General features: G+C 27.7%; 1 protein-coding gene and 1 long non-coding RNA gene across 2 annotated transcripts; one reads left to right on the top strand and one right to left on the bottom strand.

Annotated features, from left to right (window-relative positions):
- The first annotated feature begins 1,955 nt into the window (after positions 1-1,955).
- Positions 1,956-4,506, top strand: LOC145743263 (uncharacterized). Its single transcript, XR_014281001.1, has 4 exons — positions 1,956-2,116; positions 2,916-2,995; positions 3,218-3,279; positions 3,701-4,506. It is a non-coding gene; the product is annotated as an uncharacterized LOC145743263 (long non-coding RNA).
- An 842-nt stretch (positions 4,507-5,348) lies between these two features.
- LOC145743250 (peroxisomal carnitine O-octanoyltransferase-like) lies at positions 5,349-8,875 on the bottom strand. The gene is made up of 10 exons (XM_082561171.1): positions 8,771-8,875; positions 8,521-8,639; positions 8,222-8,370; positions 7,771-7,997; positions 7,477-7,690; positions 7,206-7,366; positions 7,033-7,130; positions 6,479-6,677; positions 6,271-6,372; positions 5,349-6,030 (listed from the first exon to the last, which is right to left on the bottom strand). Exons 2-10 carry the CDS (start codon positions 8,628-8,630, stop codon positions 5,845-5,847), a joined length of 1,446 nt encoding a protein of 481 aa, XP_082417297.1. The 5' UTR covers positions 8,631-8,639; positions 8,771-8,875; the 3' UTR covers positions 5,349-5,844.
- Positions 8,876-9,256: the final 381 nt, after the last annotated feature.

Below are 9,256 nucleotides of genomic sequence, written 5' to 3'. Positions count from 1 at the left end.
CCATTTTTAGGTACCAATGCTAAGTTCTTTAATTATTTTTAATTAAGTTTCTTTTATGTAAAAATATATTTTTAAATCTAAATATTGATTATTTTTGGTAAAATGTTAATATTTTAGAACTGCTTTTGATCAAGATTATGCTGCAATGATTGGAAATAACCGTATGTTAAATGACTTTGATTATTTTTGTATATATCTTTATCCTCGATGTGGGAAAGTCGAATGCGCGACTTAAACATAGAGTAACATCCGTTACTCTGACCCAGTTTCGAGTTGCCTGTGGCAGTTTGGAATATTAAAGATTATATTTGCCCGATAATTATGCTGCTCATTAAGTACTGGCTCAGCAGGACTTTATACCGTTATAGCGCCTTACTGACAGCATGAGAACAGTGGGGATTAAACCCACAACCTCATGTGTGGTGTAGAAAGTGTTCTTACCACTACACCACGCTGCCAGCAAATTTAAAAGTTTGGATAGCTACAATGTAACAAAATAGTTTCAAACTACTGTAAATCTGGTAAATTTAACAATGGCTCTTGGTATACAACACACATAATACTTAATTTAAAATTAAGTAAGATTAACCTGATGTTTTATTTTCAGCTGGTGAGGAGTTCATCATTATTTTGGACCGCGGCATTAATGCTTCTAGTGTTGCGAACCTGCAGCATTCATCGGAAGACGAGGATGCAATAAATGCTCGACAAAACTTTGCCAAAACAGAGGCAGCTAGAGCCCTACAAGAAATTGCTGCAGGCAACTTCGTGGTGGTAAGAAAATATTATTTAAAGCACGTCATTTGTTTTTTGTTATATAAATGTATCCTCGATGAAAGAATATTGACCTCACGACCTAAACATAGAGTAACAACGTTACCCCGACTCAGTTTTTGTCAATACTAAAAAAGATATAAAAAAAAAGATATACAGTTTGTGAATAAAACAAAATTGTTTTAAAATAATTCATATTTAATTTTAATTTATAAGTTTAGAACATTATAGCTTAAATTATTTTATTATCAATTTTTTTAATAGGAACCAGCAAACCCAAATGACCAACACAGACCTGCAAATTAGTTTTTTTAACAAAACTTCATCTAACTAAGTAATTCATTAATGTTTTGTATTATCTTAATATGAGTATGTGTGTATGTAAAAATTAAAAAAAGACTAAATGATTTTAAACGATATTTATTTATGAAATAAGTTTAGTTTAATTGTGAATGGACGCTTTTTTGTGTTTCATACATTTGTTTTTTTTTTTTTTCTTTTTCTGTTTGATGCTTGATGCTAATATATGTGTTAACATTTAAATTGTTGTTAGATTTTTGGACATAAGTTATTATTAAAATATTCAATATAATATTTTTTGTTTAATTGCATATTTGATCGTGTAATAAATGTAATCCAAAAACACAATTGGTATTTTTACAATTTTTTTGTTTATTCTCAGACCATTAGTTAGCCATTAATCGCTTCGAAGAGAAAAAGGTGATTCCATTCACCGCTTTGAAGCGGGTGGAAAATGGGCTCCATCTGCTGGGGTATTGTATTACCGCTTAAAGCTTTATTAAAAAAAAATTAAAATATTTAAATTTTGAACATTTTAAAATACTACCCTAACCCAAATCTTTATTTAATTAATAATACTTTTAAAAAATAAATAGTTGATACATTTTTTGTGACATCATTTCAGATTTAAAAAAATCTGATAGCACAGTTGTCTTACTTCGGTTATGACGCCTTGTTCATGAAGGGCGTGCGAAATTAATTGTTACACACGATACACCATACACGCGTATCTTAGTAACCGGTGTGCGTTGTCAGGAACCCTATTGTTTGATAAAACAATAAGTTTTAATTGTACCCTGTTTATCCTATTGTCACATGATGATACCTTGGTAGAGTGACGCCAAACAAAAATCTGATAAAAACTTAAAAACATAAAGAAAACACAATAAAGCTTATTAACATCGGAGTCTGGTAGAAGTAATTCAATTTTCTTGTGCCGATAACGAGAATTTTGTAAAATTTTTAAATTAAAATATATATTTTATACCCAGGGTATTATTCAAAAATAATAGTATTTCTTGAGGTGACTTTTCATAAAAAGGTAATTAAAACAGTTGAATCTTAGATAAAGTCTTTTAGATAAAGTTTTTATATAACAACGTAAGCTTCTAAGTTACAAAATCGATTTTATTCTTATAAAACAAGACCATTTTTAGGAGTACAAAAATGGTAAATTATCCCATCAAAAAGAACGCGGCTTAACTTAAAAGTGACATCAAATTCATAATTTTTTATTTTAAAATAAATAAAATAGTTAAATAAAGCAAAAAACGATTTTTTTCTGAGAAATTACAACGGTCGTGACAAAATAAACCCAAATTAAAATTCATTTGTAAAATTTATTGCTCAATAAATTTAAAATTTTTTTTTAATATATCATTTTTTATAGCTTTAAAATAATTGTTTTATTTAATTTTCTTGTAGTCATTACAAAACAAAATCAATTCGTTATCAAAAATTTAAATACCCGCGTTTCAATCGTCGCAACCACGTGATTAATTTCGCGGTCACGTGATTAGTTGTAACGCTTCTATTTTAAATTAATATATTTTTAAAATTTTAATCTTAAATTTAACATCGTTTAAAATGGTATTAATATTTACACAAAAACAATTAAATAAATTTTATATTAGCACAAAAAAAAGTTTTTACCCTATTCTATAATTTTTTTGTTTTATACGCACATAATACATCTTCTAAATTAATTTACAAAAATGTCACTTTTAAGACAAATAGGTCGCTGTGTAACTTTAAATATTGGCGAAACAGAGGTAAAATCTTTTTTTACAGAATATAAAACAGTTCTAAAGTAGTTAACCGAGTTTATAATTTGTTTGTAGATAGAAAGACTCAGAAATGTTCTATTTGCGCCAATATCACAAGGCCAAAATAATTTTTCGATCTATATTTACATTTTAAGGTAAGACAATTATAAAAATTTAAACAGTAATTAACATTTTTTTTGAAGTTCAAACTAATTTTTTTATTTTTTTTGTCAAACTAAGGTAAGAGCGCACAACTTTTTTATAAAGCATTTCCTTTGCTTAAAAGCCCTCTAAAAAATATTTTGAATAAACTTATGTGAGATAAACCAATTATAAAAATATTGCTTCTGTGATGCAAAATATAAATTGTTATTTAGTGACTCTGGTCAGCTTGGCAACAATCGTTTTAATGCTGGACCCCATAATAGCCAAAGATTAGGTAAAATATGTTAATATATATAACATTTTATCTTCCATTTTTCTATTTAAGTTATTGTCTTTGTGTAAAAGCATGGTGTAGCGGCATAAACACTTGCTATACCACATAAGATCGTGTGTTTAATTCCCACTGCTCTTATGCTGTAGCACCTTTGAGTAAGGTGCTATAAACGGTATATGAATTCCTGCTGAGCCAATACTTAATTAGCAATTTAAATTGGGCAATTATGATCTATAATACTCCAAACTGTCAAAGGCAACTCGAGACTAGGTCAGGGTAACTGATGTTACTCTATGTTTAGGCCGTAAAGTTGACTTTCCCACATCGAAAACTAAGATTTAAAAAAAGTCCTAGTATGTGGACCTACTCGATTAAGTAACCTTTAATAACTCAACAGGTTTATTTGTTTTTGTAATTTTAGATTTTGCTATCGGGTTCCACCGTGAAATTGCTTTCAGAAATGAGCCCATTAATGATTTTATTGAACAGGAAATTGAAGGAATTATAAATGACCTCAACAATGGATTATTCTTTCTGTTCAGTTAGATGCACTGTGTGTTCATCTGACTTTCAGCATCCAAATGTATGTCTTGTAAAACTTTTCTGTTTTAATGCTAGCTAACGTGTCATTGTGTATAGTATAGAAATGTTGAAGTGATATAACTTAGGTTGCACATACTTTCATGATTATAAAAACTGGCCAAATGCATAGCAAGGGTTATTTTTTTTCTTTTCTTAAAAGTTGTTTCAATTTAACTTAACTTGCTTGCTTGCCTAGTAGGAATTATAGTCATAATGTGATATTAATTGTAGCCACGTGATATTGATTGTATTAAATTATATCGGTATTTATTTCTTTGAAAAAATCCTATGCTTTTCCAAAGGTTCGGCTCATAGCTATTATTTAACTACAACAACAGTTTTAAAACAAGTCTAATTTTTAATAAAACAAAACTAATATTGCTATCAAGCATTTGCTGCGTTTAAAGCTTAAATAAAATTTAATTTTAAACTTAAAAAGTGCTTTATTTTACGTAGGCTATTCTTTATTAAATTAATTATGCTATGAATATGCTGTATTTTTGTTAATATTACTTTTTTTAAATTATAAATTTAAGTTCGTTAAAATTCTAAGCTGTAGAATTAAATAAAAATTGTATTGTTTTTATAAGTGGTTACTTTTTAAATTCATAATTTTAACAGAACTAAAATAGAAATAGAAGTTGAAATCCCTTTTGGTTTTTATCATTAATGTGTGAATAAAAGTATTACAAAGAAAACAAATATTTTCTTTTTATACAAAACAAAAATACTTTTACATTTTTTATTAATTAGTTTATTAATTTAATATTTAAACCATATTTATAAATACAATTTGTTATGGGTTGGCCTATGTGATGTAACAATACCAAATAAATCAGGCAAAATCCAAACCTTGTATATTAAAAAAATTTAAATTGACTGACTGACATCTAACAGTTATTTCGAAAATATAAAAGCACGGTATGTACCTTTGAAGTAGATATTTAGATTTATTTTACCTCTACAAACAACGCACTCATTTTGAATTTAGAATTGGATATTTAACTAAAGTATAGGATCTACATTAGCTTCGTCCGCCGGTTTAAACGAGTAGTACAAAAATAAATAAAAAAAATAAATAAAAAACTTTTATATATACTGTACTTTATGCAAAATTTTATTTTAAATATCGGTAAAATATGGTCTTACGCTGACTTTATACACGGGAATTTTATCGCCGACTCCCCGCCGTTTTTTTGCAGGACAAATCTTCTGGGAACTCTTTAAACGTTTTATTCTTTGTGTTTTAGTATATAAATTTATATACATTAACACAGGCAATAACTAATAACATATTTATGCATAATCCTCAGTGTAAAAAATATAAAATTAATGCTCTATTTTCTTCAAATATTGTTTGGAAAGGCGGCACTATTTGGCAAAATACGAGATAACATTATGCATTGTCCTCCGTCACCTAAAAGCGCGCGCTTTCAAAATTAGTTTTTTATAGGTTTTAGTTTGTAAAATTAAAAAATTGACACGCCAAAAGAAAGATAACATGTTCTTGCACATTATTATTAAAAAAAAATATTAATTTACTGCTTATTTTGTTTCAAATACTGTCTAAAAAAATGTATATATCTACGCGAAAATAAAATTTCTCGCGGTAATTAAAATGCAAAATCCCCGCTGTTTTGAAAAAAAAATTTTGGCCGAAGTGTCTTGGCCGAAGTGTCCGGGGGCCGAAGTGTCTGGCATTCTACCAAAACCATGGACTTGAAGTATCAAAACCGCTAGCTCAATCTAAGTTTTGGTTTGGTAATTATGACCTTAATGATAGGTAGATGGATTGTGTTTTAGGTGTTAAATTTTTGAAGTTTTGTTTGTAATATAAAAAAATATATGTTAAATGAAAAAGTTTTGGACACATAATTCAAGCTCTCAATGGCAAAGTTGTCAATAATGCAATGGTGACTAATAAAAACTTTTTGTGCAAGAAAAAACTGTGTAATTACAGAAATGTTTAAATCATATATAATTTTAACTGCATTGCTTAAACATGTCCAGTACATCATGAAAAGTTTTTTGAAGAATTTCATTAAATTGATGAATGTCAGACACTTTAGAATAATTCCATGATGATACCATATAAACAATTTTATCATCACTTATATTTATAAACATTCCGTATCCATCATCAGTTTGTGGTCCACTTCCTCCTGTTCCCTTTAAAAGTCAACAACATTATTGGTAATTAAATTACTATAATAAATTAAACTCGAGTGTAAAATGGATAAAATTCTATAGGCTCAAATTTTGGAAAAATGTTATTCTAAATGATTTTAATCATGAATTAATTAACTTAAATTGTTTTTTTTTTTATTAAATTTCACCAATTTTTGATACAATACCATGGTAATACTTTTTAAACTTTTACATAATTATTTGATACTTTTAAATTCTTACATCAAAAGAACCAAGAAAACTGGAGAAAATATCAAATTCTCGAAATCCTCCAGTCTTTTTATACATAGGATCTTTAAACAAGGGAATATCCATTTTTTCCTTCTGTAAATAAAAACAAATTGCTTTGTGGAACTTAAAAAAATTGCTTTTAATGCTTTTATATTATTCAAACTAACTACTAAATTAAGTTAAACTATATTTAAAATACCTGAGCAACGTAAGACAACCCCAAAAGATGTCTGTCACATCCTTTATTATTCTGACAATCTTTCATATGTTTAACAAGTCTGTCATGAGCTGGTCGTAACAATGCAACTGCATCTTCGTCACCACTTACAACTGCTTGGCAAAATTCAACCAACTCTGGTGTACATGTGCGACAAATATCCAGACGGCCATGATAATACCTAGAAATTAGCAAGTACAATACATCTTTGAATAAAGTTTTTAATAGTCCAGATTAAATTGCTATTAAAAAATAAGCAATTGTTTTTTGTCAAGCATATTTAAAGATGTACAAACATATGTTTTTAAGCAATTGTTTTGTAGTTAGGCAATTGTTTCTTGTCAAGTATATTTAAAGATGGGCAAACATATAACTAATAGCAAATTGGCAAGTATAGTATAAAGCAATTATGTCCAATTACACTGCCAAAGTCAACTTGAAACTAAGTCAATGCATAAAATGTACTCTAACAAATGTTCTATGTAATAAGACCATACAAGTTTTTATAAAAATATAAAAAATAAAACCAATCTTACTTTCTTAGTGTAGATGTTCTATTTGTTATGGCAGGCTTACCATGTAATCTTATAAAAGCTAATTGCATAGAGATCTGTATGAATGCTTCTTGATGAACCTGTACATTATCTTTTTAATATTTCTCATATAAAAAAATGTTAAATACAAGAAACTTTTCTGATAATTTTTTTACCTTGAACTTTCTTAATTCTGCTTTTCCAAATCCACAAAACTCCACACACAATATGTTAATATCATCTTCAAATTTTTTAGCTATATTTTTTCCCTTAGAAATAGCTTCTATAATTCGATTATCCAAAATAAATTGCAATTCTTCTGGTTTTGGAAAGTAATCTACAAAAACCAAAAAAAAAGCTAAAAACAAAAAAAATGAATACATACACTGTAAACAGTGCAATTTAAGTAAGAACACAACTAGAAAACCAAAAAAAAATAAAAAATACCAGTATTTTTTGATTCCATCCATTTTCCATTGCTTTGCATAAAAATATTAGTCTTAAAAAATGTGAAAATAGCTATGGACAATGCATCAATTCCACAATGCTCATTTAAAGAAGAAAATGTCCCATTTTTAAACCAAATCGAGTTGTGAGATTTATCTCTCCATCTATAACTTGGATCTCCACTGAGAGCAATTTTTTGAACCTCAGTGTTGGTCTAAAAGCAAAAATCAATAAATAACTATTCAAAACCATGTTTAAAAAATTATACAAAATGTTTATGAGAAAATAAAATACCACAGGCTGATTTTCATCCATTGTAGCTACACTTACAGCACTGTCAATATCGTAAAGACTGTGTTTATTTACTGGATCAATATCAAGTAAGTTTTGTCTAGCTATAGCCCAAGATTCTCTATCCAAAGCAGTTAGAGCAGCAACACCAGGACTTGTAGTTCTGTATTTACAAATTTCTTCTATTTCTAACAATGCTTTTTGTATTTGTGGTGGTGTGAATGGTGTACCTTAAAAATTAAAATGAATTTTTTATTTTCATGAAAATCAATATCTGGTAATATATAATTGAAAATTACATCGCAATTGACATTACTTCATAAGGTCTTCGACTTGTATGTAACTGCTTACAAGTTGTGGCCCATTTAAGTTTTGTTTAAGCCAAAAAAATCACTGTTAAGATAAGAAGTGTCACCCTATAAATTTAAAACCAGTTAACGCTAGAATAATTTACCCTCTTTATTAATAAGTTCAAGCTTAAAAAAATATCCTTTGCAAATAACAACAGTGTGAAATGGGGCATATCCTTCATTTGTAGTTTTAAAATAACTAACTAATTTATCTTCTTTAGGGTGAGGATTCCTTGAGGTATTGAAAATATATCTGTGTAAAATTAAACAACAGTGGTTTTATAAAAAATCTTAAATGTAACTTTACAAAATGTAGTTACATTAGTATACCCAATTTTTAATATAAAAAATTATATTTGGGTTTCAATACACTGAAAAATATTATTTAAAGTTTTTTTTTTACCTAAATTGGTCCATAGATAAAGGGGATCCATCGTTAGCTTTATGTGGTTCTAATTTTTCTTCTCTTAAAATCTTCCAATAAGTAGCAAGGGCATACATTCCAAATGCCATTCTTTCTGCCTAAAAAAAAGTAAATTAATCTACAATATTATAAACTTCGTATGATTTGTTATACTACTCTTTACCTAACAGACTTAAAATATTTAAATCTCTGGTATGTTATTACAGAGTAAAAAATGTAAAAACACTACCTTACCCTGGCCCCTTCTTTAGCAGGCCAATATTTATCAATATTAGATGGCATTATTACAAAATTGAGATAACATAACGATTCTGTTCCAAAAAATATTTTGCCATCATACCATTCTTCCATATAGTTACGTTTATCTAAACTCAAAAAATACAATATTTGAAATTCCATTAGTATATAAATGAGTACTTAATTGAACTTACTTTTTTTTATGTCTTTTAAGATATTTTGCATTATTTTTCCATCTCTATTTAAAAAGTCTAAACAAATTTCTTGGGTATTTTCATATTCTTTTTCAGAAGCAACTAGGAATTTAACAATAAGTTCACTTAGAATGGCCTTAAATTTTAGTCTTTACTTTTAAGTTTTTTTATATAGTAACTTAATACCATGTTGAATATGTTCTATATATTTGACTATAACAATTTTAACTTGAATAAAGCATTGTAAATTGAAAAAAAAATAAAAACCCATACCAGCTTTAACA

This window comes from Corella eumyota, chromosome 2, assembly GCF_963082875.1.
Source record: "Corella eumyota chromosome 2, kaCorEumy4.1, whole genome shotgun sequence".
NCBI classification, from domain to species: domain Eukaryota; kingdom Metazoa; phylum Chordata; class Ascidiacea; order Phlebobranchia; family Corellidae; genus Corella; species Corella eumyota.
The sequence above is the reverse complement of the archived record's forward strand: the minus strand, read 5'-3'. Positions and strand labels throughout refer to the sequence as shown.

What these genes read in the sequence shown, in the direction of transcription:
- LOC145743250 (XM_082561171.1), bottom strand. Translation starts at nt 8,630, where the DNA reads ATGGCATTTGGAATGTATGCCCTTGCTACTTATTGGAAGATTTTAAGA. An exon ending in TGGATGAAAATCAGCCTGTG is followed by an intron (nt 7,691 to 7,770) that starts GTATTTTATTTT and finishes TTTTGCTTTTAG; the next exon opens with ACCAACACTGAGGTTCAAAA. An exon ending in GATGGAATCAAAAAATACTG is followed by an intron (nt 7,367 to 7,476) that starts GTATTTTTTATT and finishes TGGTTTTTGTAG; the next exon opens with ATTACTTTCCAAAACCAGAA.